Source organism: Antechinus flavipes, chromosome 1, assembly GCF_016432865.1.
Source record: "Antechinus flavipes isolate AdamAnt ecotype Samford, QLD, Australia chromosome 1, AdamAnt_v2, whole genome shotgun sequence".
Taxonomy (NCBI): Eukaryota; Metazoa; Chordata; class Mammalia; order Dasyuromorphia; family Dasyuridae; genus Antechinus; species Antechinus flavipes.
The window spans coordinates 325,100,096-325,120,653 of NC_067398.1; the positions used below are offsets into that span (position 1 = coordinate 325,100,096).

General features: G+C 33.5%; 1 protein-coding gene across 1 annotated transcript in view; it reads left to right on the plus strand.

The window, feature by feature from the left end:
* TGFBR1 (transforming growth factor beta receptor 1) overlaps positions 1 to 20,558 on the plus strand; it is a 50,741-nt gene that overhangs the window by 7,844 nt on the left and 22,339 nt on the right. The window contains exons 2-3 of the mRNA XM_051966724.1: positions 17,390 to 17,632; positions 18,707 to 18,943. Of these exons, the coding sequence (XP_051822684.1) occupies positions 17,390 to 17,632; positions 18,707 to 18,943 (480 nt within the window). The remainder of the gene's footprint in view (positions 1 to 17,389; positions 17,633 to 18,706; positions 18,944 to 20,558) is intronic.

Sequence of the window (20,558 nt, forward strand, 5' to 3'; positions counted from 1 at the left end):
ATAAATAAATGAATGTGTTTGTTAACTGCCTACTATTTATAGATATCTGGCTATGTATTTGGAAAAGTACAAAGATTGTAGAGAACCTTGAATTCCAGGCAAAGGAATTTGAACTTTTCTCAGTAATAAATAGAGACCCAACAAAGATTTTTGAGTTGTAAAGCAAGATGTATTTGTAAGAATGATTATTTTGCTAGTGGTATGAAGGAAAATCTAATTGGATTGAGGTGAGTAACCATGAAGATGAAGATTATTAGGAGGTGATTGCAGTAAGTGGTGGTAAGAACTTATATACTAAAATGGTCAAATGGGAGAAGAGTGGATATGTGACAAATGTTTCAGATATGAAATACATTTTAGTTACTGGGAATGAGAAGTGAGAAATAAATTAAAGATAGGAGTTCTAATTGTCAATGCATCTATGTAGCTCCCATATTGATATGTCCTAAAGCTAGATGGTAATAGTCATCTAGATTGGAGAATCCTGGTCAGGACCAGAGATGGAAATTGGTATACAGTTAGCCCTTCCACATCATAGAGATTAGGGAAGCAGTGCCACTTTGATCTGGAAAATCCTCATAAAAAGTTTTGGCCACCCATTCATACCAGAAAAGAGATCAGAATTATTATTTGCTAAGTTTCTAAACTTTGTCTGAGGCTTCCTTAAACTACCCCAAAATTCCCATTTAATTTCTTATGTTTATTAAAATCTCTAAAGAGACAGTCATGATGTGGAGAAGGATAACTGCAACAACTAAGGATAACTCCTTGTAAAGATAGGAGTTGAAATTATGAAAATTAATGTTATTATAATAGGAGAAATGATATATAGAAGAGATAAAATTACTGGGGAGCCCCCACAACAAGAGGTTTGAAAGAGGACAATGATAGATACAGAGAAGGTGTCATTTAATGATCAAGAAAACCAGGAGAATGTAGTTTCTGAAGTCAGTGGAGGCAAGAGTACCCTGGAAGGAAGAGAAGAATCCTCAGTCATATTAAAGTAGAAGAGAGGTCAAGAATCACTGATTGAAGAAATGTGACTTAATAACTAAGAGTTCATTTGTGACCCTTGAGAGCAATAACAGTGAAATGGCAAGGGTAGGTGCCAGAATGCAATGAATTGAGACAGTAGTAGGAAAGCAGAAGCATTAGGCATAGACAGGTAATTGGATGGGCACAGATAAGATACAAGAAAATAAGCTAAGGAAGGATAGAAGAATCTCAGGAAATACTGAAGATTAATAATTTGAACGACAAGGAAAAGTTGTTGTTTAGAGTGATATGGAGGCACAAAAAAATTTGATTGCACAACTGTTTGTATGTGATATACATGTGCAGTTATTTTACACGATAGAATATAAATTTCTTTGAGGTCAGGGATTGTTATTTTTGTCTTTGTATTCCCGGGCCTAGTATGATGAACATTGAAGGGGTGTTTAATAAAGGTCTTTTAATTGAACAGAGACTTATTGAGAATGTGGAGGGTTAATGGGAAATGAACCCAGAAATATAGCATGATTGTAAGAAGAATTTCAAGAATGCTAAAGCTCAGAATCTAGTGAGGAAAACTAAGCCCAACAGTTTTTTAAGCTATGTTGAGAAGAGGAGAAAGCTGAAAAAAAGGCAATAGAATTGCTGTTTAGGGTTGATGTAGTGAAACAGTAGAAAGAAGATAGAACCATAGAACCATTCAACTTTTCTTTTGCTCCTTTTTTTCTTTATCAGGAGAAAAATGTACAGTAGGGAGATAATAGAACACATAACCCCCCAGATAAATATGGTTCTGAAAGAACAGGCAGAAGTGATTGCTGAGCTCACATTCTAGAAATCTTTGAAAAACTGGAGAAAAGAAAGGTGATAGAGCAAGGGTCCTCAAACTATGGCCCCGCGGGCCCTGAGGACGATTATCGCACTCACCCAGGGCTATGAAGTTTCTTTATTTAAAGGCCCACAAAACAAAGTTTTTGTTTTTACTATAGTCCAGCTCTCCAACAGTCTGAGGGACAGTGAACTGGCCCCCTATTTAAAAAGTTTGAGGACTTCTGCAGACAATAGTACATTTAGATGAATTTGGACCTGGATGATTGATTATACCGAACTGAAAATGATTTCTACTAGATGCAAGATTGGCCTTTGCTGTTTTAACTTTTTTTTTCCTCTAGTGATTTGGAAAAGGCATAAATAACATCCTTGTATGAGCAGTTGATAACATGTTGGAAAAGATTGTTAATCTATTGAATAATGAAGTCCAAAAGAATTTTGATAGGCTTCAACCATTGGATTGAATATAACATGAAAGTTAACAGGAATAAATGCAAGGTCTTACACTTGAAATCAAATTCAATTTTATGCTGGCTGGAGAACAGTTGATTTGGAAAAAGATCTGGTGTTTTTAAAGTGTAATATAAGTGAGTAGTGTAATATGGCAACCAAAAAAACCTAATGGGGACTGAGACTTCATTAAAAGAAACTTAATGTCAAGAGATTAAGGAAGTGATCAACAACTTCAAATGTGCTCTGGTCAGATATATTAAGTATGGTGTAGTCCTAAACTTTATATTTTAAGACCAATCCAGAAGAATGTGGTTAAATTGTGAATTATCTTGAGATAAGGGAATCTGAAGAATTGTAGCTTTTTAGGTTGGGGAAATCAAAGGAATACATGGTAGCTTTCTCTTTTTCAATGACTGTCATGTGGAAGAAGTCTGTCTTGGGTCAAGAAGGCAAACAAACCCAGGAGCAGAGTCTAGAAATTGCAGACACACAGATTTAGGTTTGATACTTGATAACAGAACTTTGTAGAAAAATAAAATAAAATAGTCTGCCTGGAAAGGTAGTTGGTTCCCTGTCACTAGAAGACTTCAGGCAAATGAAGACCTTACATTTTATTGGTTTGATGTAGAATGAATTCTTTTTCATTTATGGGATGGAGTTGATGGACTCTGAAATACTTTCCATCTCTGAGATACTCTACAGCACATAGTTAGAGTTAGAAACTTGGGTTTCACATGAGAGACAATTGTGATCTTCTTTGGGTACCTAAACAGAAGATAATAAATAAAAGAGATTGGAAACAAGACATTTTGCTTAAAACTTTTGGAATTTTATAAGTTTATTAGTATCCATATTATTTTTTAAAATTGTATATCCTGATCATTTACTAAAATTTTTTTTGGGGGGTGTTGGTTGTGTTTTTTAAAAACTCTTTTTACTAATTTGAACTGTGTATAAAAAGATCCCTTTAACTTCTCTAATATTGAGAACCTTTCAGTCTTCAATATAATCATCTGCAAATATTTGGAAATAAATGCATTACTTTAGTGTTTAGTCTTGGTTGTCACTGTTTTCATAAAAGAGCGGTCTTCAAATAAATGAACTTTGTTGTGCTATGTTTTATGAGATTGCGTCACATTTTCACTGATACTTTCTGGATTGAAAGTTGGGGTTTTGCTTTGGAGGATATTTTTTCAATATAGTGAGACTATATAATATACTTAGATTGATTGGCTTGTGAATATTTTATCGATTGAGCTATGGGTTTAGCTTAGCAAAACTGATTTATTTAGAATGTTTCTATTGTTTGTTTCTTATTTTTACTCAATATTAACTGAAATGTTTTAAACCACATTACACATAGCTTTAGAAATATAATTTAGAAATAGAAAAAAATTTAGAAATAAAATTTTCTGGTTTGTACTTGTACATGGATCATTTGCAAATTTTGAGTTTTTTATTTTCCTTTATAGTGTATACTTTTTTCCAGAGTAGATAGCATAAAGTTGTTGTCCCTATAATTTTGAGTTTTTTATTTTCCTTTATAGTGTATGCTTTTTTCCAGAGTAGGTAGCATAAAGTTGCTGTCCCTATAAATATTCAATTTACATAAATTTTAGCAGATTGGAAAGTTGGTCCCTCATTTTGACCATCACAGAGCAAGAAAAAAGACGAGATAGCTATTCAAAATCATAAATTTGGTTGTAGGTGACTGAGACTCAGAAAAGTAACCTAAAGTGAACCAATAGTAGAAATAGGCTTTTACAGGTGCATAGTATACTTTCTAGTTCTTGTGTATGGAGGAAAGAAGATAGAAAAGAAATTTGTAGCAGTTTGGGGAATGTTTTATTACAGATTTCTTTGTAGATATGCTGGTCCTTGTGGCATTTTGTTAATTTCAATAGGCATTACAGTTGAAGTTGTAATTTTTCTCCTTACTATTAAATAAGAATATATGTTTCAACTCATCTTCCTTATTATTTTATTAGTACATTTAGGTTTTCTTGTCACTGAATTTAAGATAATTTGTTCTTTATTAATAATTAAGTGATCATAATAATTTCCCTTTTCCCTATTTTAAATAACTTATTGTTCATAATAAACTCAGTGGTAAAATCATCATTAAAAATCTTTGTAATTTTAAATTGCTTACTTATATTGTCACTCTGTAAATTTTAAAGCTGACAGATTTTCACATCTTCTCTAGAAGAAATGACTGATAATCATCTTGCATTTATCTTCAATCAATTGAGACCTATTTTTTGAGTACTACTATATGATATACAGTGTTCTAAGCATTTTGTGGGATAAAGTAAAAAATATGAAACATTTGAAGTTGCCCTTAGTCAACTTTTAATTTTTATCTGGGAAAGCAGTAGCAGCAGAGTGAAGTATCAACTATGCTTATTAGTTTTTGCTTATGTGCTTATCAGCTATTACCCAGTTTTCACCAGCCTTCTTTTTGTTCCCCCTCCCTCCAAATTATTTTCTCCTTAATTCGCTCAATTCATCCCAAACACAATAAGGTTTTAAAAGCTTTAAGAAAACAAAAATAAGTACCTATTAAAAAAAAAAAAAGCTTTATAGATGCTTTTTTCTATCCCCATCAGTTATTTCTCTATATATCCTTTCTCCCCTAATGAATTCTCTCTTACAACAAAGAAAAAAGTTAAGCAAAATAGACTGATAAGCAAACCAGGTCTGACAGTATATATCTTGTTTCCATAGTCTCCCACCTTTCTACTCCAAAGAAGATTATAAGTTTTATTATCTGTTTTTTGGAACCAGGATAGCAATATGTAACCGGTATGGGAAAATGGATGGAACCAGATTGTGAACAGCTTTAATTTTCAGCTGTAATAAAAGAAAGGATGTTTTCATTATAACAGTTGCACATGCTTCAAAAAATTAGGTTTTGTATTGGACTTTGAAGGAAACAAGAGAAGACATTCCAAGGGAAGCAGAAAAAAATGAATGGAAGAACATTGTATAAGATACTATTAGCAGCCAGTATTTAGTCATTGTCAGTGTGCCCATGTAGTGAAGAGGATTGGCACTAGATTATCCCTCCTTCCTTTTGGATTCCCTTTTAGTAATCTTCTCTTGTCTACTTTGAAAAGAGAACTATGCTTTCTGTTCAGAAATTGGTGATTATGGTTTTATCCTATCCTAATGCTTCCTTATTCTGCTACCTTTTTCTGTCAGCTGGCTCAGTGTTGTTTCTTTGTTTTTGCCTCCATATCTCAGGAGCTAGTTTTGTTACTCATATGCTGTTTGCTTGAGCTCCACTTATTTCAGGTTAGCAGTTTTATCCATTTTCCTAGGTGTAAACCTTACTGATTACATAATAGTTTCTATTTATAATGTGAGGACATCTTGTACAGGCATTCTGTTACATTTTTACAATGTAATATCTTTAAAAATTCATAAAACCTGAAATATAAAACGTCTATCAAGGTTAGAACCAGAGAGATTTGGGAGACATCAGAAGAGAGGTAATATAAAAGTTACAATAATAGATGAGCTTTCTGAGGAGAGTTGAAAGAAAGAAGATCTTGTAGTCATCTGTGTATATGTCTTAAGTAATTTGTTAGATTTAGTCCTATAATGAAATAATGAGTCATTTTGCTACACATTTATCTATTATTTGATAACACTTTCTCTTATTGAAAGCCTAGTGTTATGATTCTACAAAAAACCATTAGTTTTTTCAATTAAAGGTTTCTGTCATAGATAATTTTTAGAGCTTTGAAATAAATCATTTTGTCAAAACAAGCATTTTTGAAATATTAAATGATTTAGTTTTGATTTGTAATTTATTTTATGACTACATCTATAGGTAGATATATATGTATGTGTGTATGTATGTATATGTATATATGTACATATACATGCAAAGATAAAAGAATAGGTTAAATTATAATAATATATTTTAGTATATATGTAGGTTTTTGAATGACTAGCTAAAAATATTGATTAATGGATTGCTTTTCAATTTGGAGGAAAATATTGAGTCCATTCTCAGCTTTTTTTTCTTTTAAGTATATTTATTAGTCCATTGCACAAAGTTAGATAAGAGTGTGTGCCTTGTTTCAAATTTGCTGGTAAACCACATCTGGAAGAATAAATAATAATAACATATATATTTGTGTGTGTGTGTGTGTGTGTGTATATATATATAATCATAATTTCAGGATCCCCACATTCAGTGATGCGATCCCATATGTGGTCACAACTCATAGTTTAAAGAAAGTTTGGCCTAGAGCAAAGAGAATTAGAAGTTATCCAGGGTCACAAAGTCAGTAATACAAAAAAGTCAGGGCTTGAATTCAGGTCTTTGCTTCCAAGGCCATCTCTCCTCACTATTTCACATTATCATATGTTTAGATTTAAAAATAAACACAAAGTTATACCATTAGAGAATGAGGAAGGCTTTTCTTAATAGCTTTTTTTTATGTGAGTCAATTCATAATAAATATTAAGCAGATTGAGTTTGCTTCCAGTTTAACATGATTCTGCAATGTACAAAACCTAATGTACTCTGACTTCACAATGAGCAGAACAAGGGAGGTACCAGTCTCTAGGTCTACTCTGATCAAATTATATTGATAAAGTTCAGTTCTGTGTATCATATTTCACAAGTAATCTGACAGATTGAAGCAAATTCAGCTAATAATAGTCAAGGTGGTGAGGGGCTCTCAAATTCATGACATTATAAGAACAATTGAATTGAGAAGAAACACAGCAGCAAAAATTTGATTTTTAGATGCTTTTTTTTTCTCTCCCCATCAGTTATTTTTCTATATATCCTTTCTTCCCTAATGAATTCTCTCTTACAACAAAGAAAAAAGTTAAGCAAAATAGACTGATAAGCAAACCAGATCTGACAATATATATTTTGGTATATATGTAGGTTTTTGAATGACTAGCTAAAAATATTGATTAATGGATTGCTTGTCAATTTGGAGGAAAATATTGAGTCCATTCTCAGCTTTTTTTTCTTTTAAGTATATTTATTAGTCCATTGCACAAAGTTAGATAAGAGCTAGCTCATATGCTGTTTGTTTGAGCTCCACTTGTTTCAGGTTAGCAATTTTATCCATTTTCCTAGGTGTAAACCTTACTGATTACAGTAAGGATGGAGAAAGTTTGGAAATGCCATTTGGGGGAACAAGGAGGATCCTGACCCAGTGTTTAGGAGGCATGAGCCAGTGATATCATGTTCTGGAGGGAATCAGGTTTCTATGTAAGAATATGGAGAAAATATGAAAGTCTCTGATAGAAAGGAAAGTATGTTATAATAGATCAGGTGTTCTAAAAGCCAAAGTGGGAGAAGAGGGATCTGGAGATACACTGGAGTAGAAAACGGTAGAATTAAGAGTTTAGCATTTAATACTTCCTGCTATATGTCAGCCACTGTGCATAAGTGCTTTCCAGATATTATCTTATTAGATCCTCATAGTAATAACCTTATGAGTTAGGTGCTATTAATATACATACTTTACAATTGAGGAAACTAAGACTTGTTAAGTGAGTTGTTGAGGACCTTATAGCTTGTAAGTATCTGAAGCAGAATTTCTAATTCCAATATTCTTTCCACTTTACCACATAGTATTATCTCAGTTTTGGAACAGGACTGAGCCTAGAGGTCACAGGATCATAGACTATAGATTTCGAGTTGAAAAGTGCCTTAGAAATCATATAATCCACCTTCACCTTATGGAGGAGATGACAAGAACATCATGAGACAAATCACTTAACTCTTTGTCTACTTCAACTTTGTCCTCAACTGTAACATGGAGGTAGGTCATAATAGCACTTATTTCCCCCAGGATTGTTGTGAAGATCAAGTGAAATATTTGTACAACTCTTAGAACACTGCATTTAGTAAATGCTTAAAACATGCTTACTTTCTTCTCATTTCTCTCCCTTTTGATGATGGAACATATCCTTATCATAACTAGAATTAATGTTCTTGTTTTTCCCTCTGCGCTCTTGAGTAGGGGTTGAATGCTCTTAATGTTATGTGATGGCAAGGGTGTTAGGACTTAGAAAATGGTAAGCAACACCACCTTCAAGACATGTAGAATTGGATTAAATTCTTTATGTAAGAAGCAAGTAGTTGGTTTATTTGGAGGCCCTCTTGGATGTGGTGGAGGCCACCACAAAAACAAGTATAAGAGGGAAGAGAATATAGAAGTTTTCTAGTCATAGGACATAAAGGTCTTTACTCTCCACCGTGGGCAGTTGGTTCCTTAGTGGATGCTGGACTGGGGCATTCTCTGATGCCTGGAATCTTTAAAAACTTATTTTTTACTTGTCAGAGTCTCTGACCTTGTTCCTCTCCATTTCTTGAAGGGTTTTGTTATTTTACTTCATTTCCTTAACTTTTTCACAGTTGCATTCAACCTTTTTTTGTGGGACGGGAAAAAGTAATCCCCGACTTTACCAACGGAAACATTGTCACTTTCCACACTGTGTGTCTAGGTGCTGCTAATACATTGCTCGTGTGACCTCTTTCCACTAGGTAATCTTAGGAGAAGAGCCTTTTGCATCTTGAATGATAGGACAGACTTTTTTATTTTTTAAAGATCTGAAGTCCATCCTTTTCAAGAATTTTGACCTTCAACTCTGTGTGTGTAGGACTATTAATTTACTCATGGAATTATTGGGGTCATTCCTATCTAGTGAACAGTAATAGAGTCCCAGAGGTGGTAGTAAGATAATTGTCCAGTACAACCCTACTTCTTTTAATCCTTCTGGATAGCAGATTCTCTTTCAATGAAGATATAGCTGGGCCAAAAGTTAAATCCAATTATCCCATAAAACCATTGTTATAATTGAAAAGTAAGTTTCTGGGCAGTCAAAATCCACACTACTAAGCTTCACTTAAAAAGAATACAATTGGGGCAGCTAGTTGGTATAGTGGATAGAGCACCAGGCTTGAAGTCTGGAGGACCTGAGTTCAAAGCTGGCCTCAGACACTTCCTGGTTTGTGTGACCCTAGGCAGTCACTTAACTCCAATTGCTTCAAGGGCAGGGGTGAGAAGAATAAAATTATTCCTGAGTTCCTTTCTTCCTAGATACAGCCTCACTATAATTTGACCATTCATTTGGTTATCTTAGTTCTGCCCTTTCCCTGACCAGAGACATGTTAGTTTGTGAGGGCCAGAATTTCCCATTTTCTACTTTTTCCTTCTTGTAAGAAGTTGCCTAGCAACCTGCCTAAACTCTCACTAACCCAGAGAGATAAGGTCTCTCAGTTATCAAACTTTTTCTTGGGAAAGATACGTTGGAGGAATAACTAATGCTGGTTAAATTAAAAAAAAATTTTTTTAATGATAATTTTTTATGAACTAGCCAACTATGAACATATATTTAGAGAACTTAGTGTTATAATCAAATACTTATGTAATATATATTTCGAGTTACATAATAACTACTTTAATAATAGGTGAGATGGGAATCTTCATCTTCAGAATTTTGATTTGGGTCACCTTTACCCATAGTACACATGCTATATTCCTACCCTGTTTTCTAAAGACTAGTTTGACTGGTCTGCTACTGATTGTCCAGTGCTTGGCAGATGCTAGAATCTTTGCTAAATGCCGGAGTTTTTGCTAATGTTGCTTCAACCTGGAGCAATAACTCTGGAAAGCAGACTTGGGCAATGATTACCAATGAGTCATTATTCACATTCCTTTTCCTTAAGCCCTTAAAGGACAAAGGGATGAGGTGATGATTTGCCTTCAAAGGGAGAAAAGGGGACTTAAGCTCTGTGAAATAAGGTGGTGTGTGTGTGTGTGTGTGTTTTGTTTTGTTTTAACAATCAACAATGGGAAAGGTTTAACTAGATGGAATAGGGGCAGCTAGTTTGTCTTAGCAGGTAGGGCGCTAGCTAGAAGTCAAAAGTGCATAGAGCTTCAGTCCTGAAGGCAGAAGGGACTTGAATTCAGATTCAGTCTCATACACTCACCAGCTGTGTGATTCTGGGCAAGTCATTTAACTTTCCCTCAGTTCCTCATTTGTAAAATAAACTGAGAAGGAAATGGCAAACCACTCTAGTATTTTTGCCAAGAAAACCCCACATGGGGGTCTTGGAGAGTTGGACATAAGTGAAATGACCCAACAAAAGATGGAATAAGGAGTTACTTTTGAAATCTTTTTTTCTTTTCTTACAATTTCAAGATTCCCATAGCTTGCCTTCTTGACTAACTAGCATATTTGCCCAGGGGTCTGACTAGTCAGAAAGGGAGAAGGCTCTTTGATGAAGATCTTGTCTTAGTTTTATTGCCAGCTAAAGATGGAACCAAAGCAACCCAGATCTTAGGTCTTCGATGTTAAGTGGATAGCAATCAGAATTTTAGTTGCCAAAATTTTACCCCGTAGCTCAGAGGACACTTAGGGATAACATTAGAAATGGTCAAGGGGGAAATATCATTTCTTTCACCTATCTTTCCTTTGCCCTAAAAGAGGATTGAGAATTACAAAGTCTTTTGTTTTTATTTATTTGTTTGTTTTTTAATATAGCAATCACTTTCCATGGAAAAAATTATTGCTTCAACTACATGCAAACCTTCATATTTTTTTTTTTTTAAAAAAAGCAGATCTTGATTAAATACCTTCTGTGTGCAAGTATACTCTGAGCAAGTCATTCAGTTCTGTTTGCCTCAATTTCCTCATCTGTAAAATAAGGTAGAGAAGGAAATGGTGAACCAATCCAGTATCTTTGCCAAGAAAACTCCATATACAGGAAGAGTTGGATGTGACTAAAAACAACTGGACCAAAAGTATGAAATCATCGTGGAGAGGTAGGATGGAACCAAATTATATGTCAAATGTAGATAGGAGTTTGCATTTTCTCTGAGAGACAGTAGAAACTATTTGAATAACAAGATCATATTTGGATTTAGGAATACATCAGTTTGGCAGTTATAGAGAATGAATTAAAGGGAAACTTTGGAAGCAAGGAGACCAGTTAGGCCATTGCAGTAGGTCAAAGCAGAGGTGAGGAGTTGTACCGGTCGAAGTTCCTATGAACATATGAGTGATGTTTGGGAAGGAGAACTTGATTGATTATAGGGTAGTGAGTTGGAAGAGTACTAATAAGTATGAGTGACTAGAATAATGGTGGTACCTTCAACCAAAATATACAAACTAGAAAGAGTAATAGATACTGAAGGGACGATAATGAGTTCTGTTCTGAATTATATATGAAATTGTATATTGTTTATGTATTGTATATGAGATTGGGCACCAATTGGAAATACTTTATAGTAATGTAGAGTGATGATCAACTGTGATGGACTTGACACTTTTCAACAATGAAGTGATTCAGGGCAATTCCATTAGATTTGTGATGGAGAGAACTATCTGCATCCACAAAGAGGGCTATGGGGACTGAATGTGGATCACAACATAGTATTTGTATCTTTTGTTGTTGTTGAATGTTTAAGGTTTGCAAAGCACTTTATCTCATTTGATGCTTTAATAATCTCCTGAAATTTTAATCTTGGTGATCAAGAGACTGTGTGTTGGTTCTGATATTTGTCTTTAGATCTTGACAAACTTTTTAAAACCTTCTCTTCTGTGTGTGTGTGTGTGTGTGTGTGTGTGTGTGTGTGTGTTTTGGGGGGGTGGTGAGCAAGAGAAGGAGCTCTTTAGGAATGGAATTGGACTTTCTTCATGACCTTTTTAAAAGTTATTTTCCTTTTTTCCCCAAATCAAAAATCTGCCATCTCTACATATCATTAAAAAATAAAGAAAAATAAAACTCTTACAAACATGTTTAGTCCAGCGAACAAATTACTTGCATTGGCTATATTTTTTTTAAATCCCCAAGCAAACAGTCTCACTGTATATTGAATCTATTAATTCTATCAGGAGGTGTGTAACATGTTTCATTATAAGTCCTGGAATTGTTGTTGGTTATTTTATTGATCAGACTTCTTAAGTTTTTAAAGTTGTTTGTCATTACACTATGGTTCATTGTAAATTGTTTTACTGTTTTTGCCCACTTCACACTGCATCAGTTCATATAAGTCTTCTTAGTTTATCTGAAACCTGTATAATTTCTTATAGCCCAATAGTTATTTTCTTTTTTTTTTTAAATTTTTTATTTAATAATTACATTATATTGACACTCGTTTCTGTTCCGATTTTTTACCCCCTCCCCTAGATGGCAAGCAGTCCTTTATATGTTGGATATGTTGCAGTATATCCTAGATACAATATATGTTTGCAGAACCGAACAGTTCTCTTGTTGCGTAGGGAGAATTGGATTCAGAAGGTATAAATAATCCGGGAAGAAAAACAAAAATGCAGATAGTTTACATTCGTTTCCCAGTGTTCTTTCTTTGGGTGTAGCTGCTTTTGTCCGTCATTTATCAATTGAAACTCAGGTCTCTTTGTCAAAGAAATCCACTTCCATCAAAATATGTCCTCATACAATATCGTTGTCGAAGTGTATAATGATCTCCTGGTTCTGCTCATTTCACTTAGCATCAGTTCATGTAAGTCTCGCCAGTCCTCTCTGTATTCATCCTGCTGGTCATTTCTTACAGAACAATAATATTCCATAACATTCATATACCACAATTTACCCAGCCATTCTCCAATTGATGGGCATCCATTCATTTTCCAGTTTCTAGCCACTACAAACAGGGCTGCTACAAACATTTTGGCACATACAGGTCCCTTTCCCTTCTTTAGTATTTCTTTGGGATATAAGCCCAATAGAAACACTGCTGGATCAAAGGGTATGCACAATTTGATAATTTTTTGGGCATAATTCCAGATTGCTCTCCAGAATGGTTGGATTCGTTCACAACTCCACCAACAATGCATTAGTGTCCCAGTTTTCCCACATCCCCTCCAACATTCATCATTATTTTTTCCTGTCATCTTAGCCAATCTGACAGGTGTGTAGTGGTATCTCAGAGTTGTCTTAATTTGCATTTCTCTGATCAATAATGATTTGGAACACTCTTTCATATGAGTGGTAATAGTTTCAATCTCATCCTCTGAAAATTGTCTGTTCATATCCTTTGACCATTTATCAATTGGGAATGGCTTGATTTCTTATAAATTTGAGTCAGTTCTCTATATATTTTGGAAATGAGGCCTTTATCAGAACCTTTAACTGTGAAAATGTTTTCCCAGTTTGTTGCTTCCCTTCTAATCTTGTTTGCATTAGTTTTATTTGTACAAAGGCTTTTTAATTTGATGTAATCGAAATTTTCTATTCTGTGATCAGTAATGGTCTCTAGTTCATCTTTGGTCACAAATTTCTTTCTCCTCCACAAGTCTGAGAGATAAACTATTCTATGTTCCTCTAATTTATTTATAGTCTCGTTCTTTATGCCTAGGTCATAGACCCATTTTGATCTTATCTTGGTATATGGTGTTAAGTGTGGGTCCATGCCTAATTTCTGCCATACTAATTTCCAATTATCCCAGCAGTTTTTATCAAATAATGAATTCTTTTCCCAGAAGTTAGGGGCTTTGGGTTTGTCAAACACTAGATTGCTCCAATAGTTATTTTCTAATTGATGGGTACTTCCTCCATTTCCATATCTTTACCACTGCAAAAAGAGCTGCTATAAATATTTTTGTACATGAGTCTTTTTTTTTTCTTTCTTTGATTATTCTGGGATATAGACCTAGTAGTAGCATTACTAGGTTAAACAGTCTATGATTTAATAGTTTTTTAGACATAGTTCCAAATTACATCCCAGGATCACTAGACCAGTTCATAGCTCCATCAACAGTGCATTAAAGTATGGTACCAGTTTTCCCATAATTCCTCTATCATTTATGATTTTCCTTCTCCTCCTCCCATGATTTTTTCAGTCAAGAATTGATTGTGAGAGCCTCAAAGTTGTAATTTGCAGTTCTTTAATTGTTAATGATTGAGAACTTTTTCTTTTACAAAGAAATATTTGTTTCAAAGATATGTTAATATTAAGTATGCAAACATTTCACTAACATCTGAGAGCATACTCTCTCCCCTTCCCTCTTATACTACCTCCATCTCTGGAGGGAGAAAAGGAATTAGGTTCCAGTTTTTAGCTCACTTCCTCCATAGCACAGTCCCAAGTTCCACATTCAAAGCTCCCCATAAGTCCTTGGACTTAAGTCCTGGACATCTTAGCTTCTCAAGACTTCTCTATTTGATTTTATATATAAAGTGGATATCTGGCCTGTAATCTTGGCTCCAAGGTCACCATGGCTTGAGTCCAGGTCTAGTGAGAATTATACCACTTGCATTTAAAATTGAAAAGGATGAATGAAACATCAAATCAAAACAAAACCACAGGCTCATTTTTTGGGGCCATGAGGTAAAAGGGGAGAACAGGCCTTCAAACAAGGAGAATTTTTTTCTTCTATAACCTATTTATAGCTTGTATTTCTAACTTTGAAATCGTGTTTATATATCCATTGGCTATTTATCATTTAGGGAATGGCTTTTATTCTTACGAATTTGAATCATTTCCCTCTAAGAAATAAGACTTTAATCAGAGAAACTTGCAATCATATTATGTGTATTTGCTTTCTAATTTTCATTACATTGACTTTGTGTAAAACCTTTTGGTTTTAAGTAATGAAAATTGTCCACTTTTTTGTCCTCTGTGATAGTCTTTATTTGACTCTGTTCTTATTACAATCTAAAGTACAAAAATAACAAAACAAAACAAAAAACACAGAAGAGAAAGGGCTTTAAAATTTTGTTAAGGTCTTAAGATAGATATCAGAACCAACACCAAAACACAACTTCTTGATCACTAAGATTAATCCTCCAGGATACTAAAGCATCAAATGAGACAGTATACGTAAAGTGCTTTGCAAACCTTAAATATTCTGGCTTTTTTCCCCCCTTTCTTTTCTAATTTGTTTAGCTCCTGATTTCTTTTAATTTCTCTTTTCCTAACTCTTAATTCATGAATCCATTAGTTATAGGATAGATTGCTGAGAGATAAGAACTGAAAGTAAAAGTTGCTTGTAATTTTCTCTTAAGATTCAAAATTAGGATTTGTATCTCCTAATAGCCACACTTCTGACAAAATTCACCTTAAGTTTTGAAGTATTTAACACTAACATGTTTATTTTTAAAACCTATTGAGACCTTTTTTTCCTTTTGCTCTCTTCCCTTCCTTCTATTCTTTCTTGTTTTTATCTAACCATCTGTGCTTTTAAGGCTTCTTTTGTACAAGAACAGTATTACGTTTTTACCTCCAGAGCCTAGCACAGCCCATTGAATATTCTTAACAAATAAATGCTTGTTGTTTGTTTGAATTGTAAAGTATAAGTTCAGTAATTTGCCTTATTAATAAATTCATCCTTCAAAGGAACCAAGAAAAGAAAATCCTATTCTTGATCTCACTAAAGGGTAGGAACTGGTTGCCAGGGTAGATATAGTGAGGACTCTAAGAAAGTGGCTATTTACATACTTGGTGATACAGAAACAGAGAAAACATGGTCATAGACAGACTTTTAAGAAAGCAGATTTCAAAAGGTTTGAGGGAGAAATAGTTGAGCCCCCAAAACACATTGCTGAGGGGAAGTCATCCCAAAAATGTGGGAGATTGTGAAAAATGAAATTCTAAAGAGGCGAGGGAAACTGTTCCAGTGAGAAAGAAAAATAGAATCCTTTAAAAACTGCATCTGACACACTGAATCTAAGAATTAATTGAGGTTAATGAGGGAATTTGTTCTTTGTTATTGAAGTAAAGACAACAAAGGTTTTTTCTGGAACTTTATTGGGAGAAAATGGAAGGTCAAAGAAGGGCTAGGACTTAGCTTGAGGTAAATAAGCTGCAGCTGAAAAAAGAATAGAAGATAAAATTGCTTGTTTCTTCTGCTTGTTTTTTTCTGCTTGTCTCCCCCTGGGTCCTCATTTAAAAAAAAAATCAATAAAACACTAAACCAAAAACATGAAATTAGGAGTAGGGAGACACCTTTGCAGTAAGTTAAATTATTGAGCTAAATGGATACACAATGGCCATGTCTAGAAATCTATGTCTTTTTTAGCAACTCAAGATGCTTTCCCATCTCATCACTTTCCCAGGAGGTGAGTAACATACTTCATTATATGTCTTCAAAGATATATATATATTCTGATTTTTAGTTTGACTAGGATTCTTATTTTCTTCAAAGTTGTTTTTCTTTATATAACTTATTCTCCTGGGAATCCACTTCACTTTATATTAGTTTATAGCAAAGCTTTTTAAATAGTAGGTTGCATAACTGAATATGGGGATCACAAAATTATGATTCAGTTAGTTTTTGATTTGTATACCTATTTTATATACCTATATATTCTGGGATCATGTAAAATTTTCTAAGGCAAAAAGGGTCACAAGTAGAAAAACATTTAAAAACCCTGGTTTATAGCACCTCAGAATATGTCCTTAGATTCTAGTTCTTTCTTTTTGCTTTTTCTTCTTTATCTTTTTATTTGCTTTTAAGTATCACTTCAGTGTCAAGAAGGTTGTTTTGCTTCTCTATATTTGAGGCAATTAGTTGGTATAGTGGGAAAGAACTTTGGATTTAGAGTCAGACTTGAATTCAAATCCTGCCTCAGAAATTTACTTGCCAGGTTGTTTCATCTCTGTTTGCTTCAATTTTCTCATTTGTAAAATGGGAATAGTAATAGTATCTACCTCACAAGGATGTTAGGAGTATCAAATGAGATATTTATAAAGTGTTTAGAATATAATAGGTGCAATATAAATGGGGGACATATATCTTCTGTGCTTTTGTTAACTAAATGATGACAGGCAAAAGGGCAGTGGAAAGTGAAGTACCCATTTCACCTTTTTAAAAATTATCTTAATAATAATATATTTAGCTACTTTCTCCATACATGATTTCAAGTTATACATAAAAATTAATTTTAAAAAATGTAGGCAAATTTCTCTGGGTAGCCAAAAGTAATTATCTTTTGTTGCAGATCCCAAGTATGTTGTGTCTAATAAGTTTGATTGGTCATTTTAATATAGGTAGCATAATTGCTAACACAATTTTAAGTATTGTGTAAATAAATATAGAACCACTTAAAAGTTTTTCTTTACCTCAAAGCTTTTATTTCTAACATTTTTGCATTTTTTTCTAGGTTTGCAGTGTTACTGCCACCTCTGTATTAAAGAAAACTACACATGTGTGACAGATGGAATTTGCTTTGTTGCTGTAACCCAGAATGCAGACAAAGTTATATACAATAGCATGTGTATACCAGAAGTTGATTTAATTCCCCGAGATAGGCCATTTGTATGTGCCCCCTCTTTAAGAGATGGGTTTTTGATGTCACCTTTCTGTTGTTCCAAAGACCACTGCAATAAAATAGAATTCCCAACAGGTAAGTTTGGAGGGGGGTTCTTAATTGTTTACAGTCAATTTAAACATAGAAAGAGAACTTCTAAATCATCAGTTCTCAGACTTTTTTGTCTAAGGATGTGCTTATATCTTAAAACATCATTAAGTCTCTCCCAAGAACTCCCTCTTTCCTCCAAGACCTTATTTATATGGATTACATTGATTAGGATTTACTGTATTAGAAGCCAGGTGAGATGATGAGATGACTGCCCTGAGGGCCTTAAGTGGAATCTATATTTTCATGTCTCACCTTGTAAAAGAACTAAAAAGATTTAGGGGTCATTATTGTATATGATTTCTTAAAGGCATGGAGCCTACCATATAAGAAGGATGATTAAGAACAAAATTTCTTATTTATTGGAGGCAGAATATCTCTTCTTCACAAGTATTATTGACTTGGGGAAATGAAACCTGTGACTGATGGATTAAGTTTCCTTATCTGTAGAATGAACATGTCAAAGATCTAATATTCCATTTTTTCCATTATTTCATAATATTGTGTGAATTTGATAAAACTTATTATTTCCTTGTATTAGACCACAGAAGAAGAATTTTGCCAAGAAACTTGATCAAGGAAATAAGCATAAATACTTCCATGTGACTATGGTTAGGTAGCAACTTTTCCAATACTGTAAATCAAAGAAAACACAAATAAGGAATTTCTGGAACTCTACCCAAAGTTTGGCTCTGAATGAATATATATAATTGAACAGCATGATTAGACTTATTCCTCCTTCTTAGGACTCTCTTTTGATTATTTAGTAATAAAGAAATAAGTAGAGCTGTTGTCATGTAGCACAATCAGCATGGTTTTTCTACTGTCTTTTTCATGTCTGTCTCTTTGATCCCACTGACTTATCCATAGCCATACAAATAAATCTGAGGTTAGGCCAACTCTACCCTAAAATATTTATGGTTACAGAAGCATGATAGAGCAATGTAATTTGACCCAGAAATGTTTGTTACATGAAAAATGTAATCATGGCAGATAAACATATAACATTGAACTTATTTGAAACCAATTTACTGGGGACAATTTCTTTACCCTCTCTTTTAGGTACCCCAATGAAACCATCTAATCTTGGTCCTGTGGAATTGGCAGCTGTTATTGCGGGACCTGTTTGCCTTGTCTGTATCTCATTGATGTTAATGATCTACATTTGCCACAATCGTACTGTCATACATCATCGTGTTCCAAATGAAGAAGATCCCTCATTAGATCGCCCTTTTATTTCAGAGGGTACAACATTAAAGGACCTAATTTATGACATGACAACATCAGGATCTGGGTCAGGTAATGAATTGATTAGGAGATTTAAGTAATTTTTAGTTTAAGTTATTTTTAATTATTATATCAGTCACCCAAACCTTTTAGAACAATTTTTTAAAGATATGGAGCTAACATGAAGAGCTCTGTCAGATCTGAGCCTTATAGGTGCATTAAGTTGTTATAGTTAAAACCATAGCATTCATTTCTGATTCCCTATCATTATCTTATAGGTTGGGTTCTCCCCCCCAAAAAAAAAATGATGCAGTTTATTATGGAATAATAATAATATTTTAGATCTGAAAGATGCATTAGGCAGCTATTAAATTTAGCTCATTGATTGTGCGGTAAAAGTAACACTTAGCCAGGAATCAGAAACCTGTGTTTTCTTCCTGTTTCTTATACTAATTCATATTACCTTAAGCAAGGTACTTAGGCTTTCTGGATATGTTCCTTACCTTTCAAGTTTAGTAAATAATACCTTTTAAAAAAAATTTTCTATAGATAAATGAGAAAGTGATTTAAAGTATTTTTAAAAATCTATAAGAAACTACTCAAATATAAAATTAATTTCATAAAATTTTTTTTAATAAAAGATGTAAAATGAATCAAAACAATGAAAACAAGATTTGAGGTGTTTTCCCCTGGGGAAAAAGCATGTGCCTCTAATATGATAAAATAACTTAAGTTTTTTGATACATAAAATCCAGTGTGATAAATGTCGTATTAGTCATTTTCTAGATGTCGTAATTTTATTGATGTAGGTATTTTTTCTACTATTGCAGTCTCCCAGGTAATCTCAAGAATTGTTGTAGCCAATTGGAATTCATTTTCTGGCAAACAAATCTTTTGAAGATGACTTTCTCTGATCCTCATTAGACTGGTCCTCAACTATCAGTACAGAAAGACCACTAAGCCATTTCATCTTGGTAGGCTTTGCAAGAGCTTATGTTCAACTGTGCTACATAGCCTTACAAGAACACAGGATTATTTTCATAACATACAGTTAGATTTAAGAAAATGATTTTATGAGGGAATTGTAAGTTATACTAGCAGAGATGTAGTATACCCATACTCTGTTATATTATTTAGGACTTTATGTACCAACAGGTTTATTGAATTGAGTTAGAAAACTACCCTTGAAAGTTTGAATAATGGAGTAGAGTTATGTGTTTACATTTACTAGAATGTATAATGCTTTCATGAAATTAGAGCTTCACTCTTCTGTTTCTCCCTTCTTTCCTTTTTTCTTTTCCTTCCCACTGCAAAAAAAAAAAAAAAAAAAAAGAAAGAAAGAAAGTAAAAAGGCCTTGCATGTTGTATTTGGGAGAAAATGAGCATAAAATATTATTTCTCAGTTCTTTTCTATGTTTTGCTCAATTTTTTTAAAGGTTTAGAATTTAAGGTCATTTTTCTTTGTCAAAATTTGCATATACTAAATGCCTATTTAAATTTTTGTCTGCATTAGAAAAACTGTTTTCTGAGAATTGTTCACCTCAGATGGCTTATGAAAGTCTTAAAAACTGTATTGTATGGACCTAAGAGTTATTAGTTAAGGTTTATTAAAAATGGGCTTTTTAAAGTTTGTAAAAAAAAAAAAATGCACTCATAATGTAAATGTCTATATTTGTTTATAGCTTAG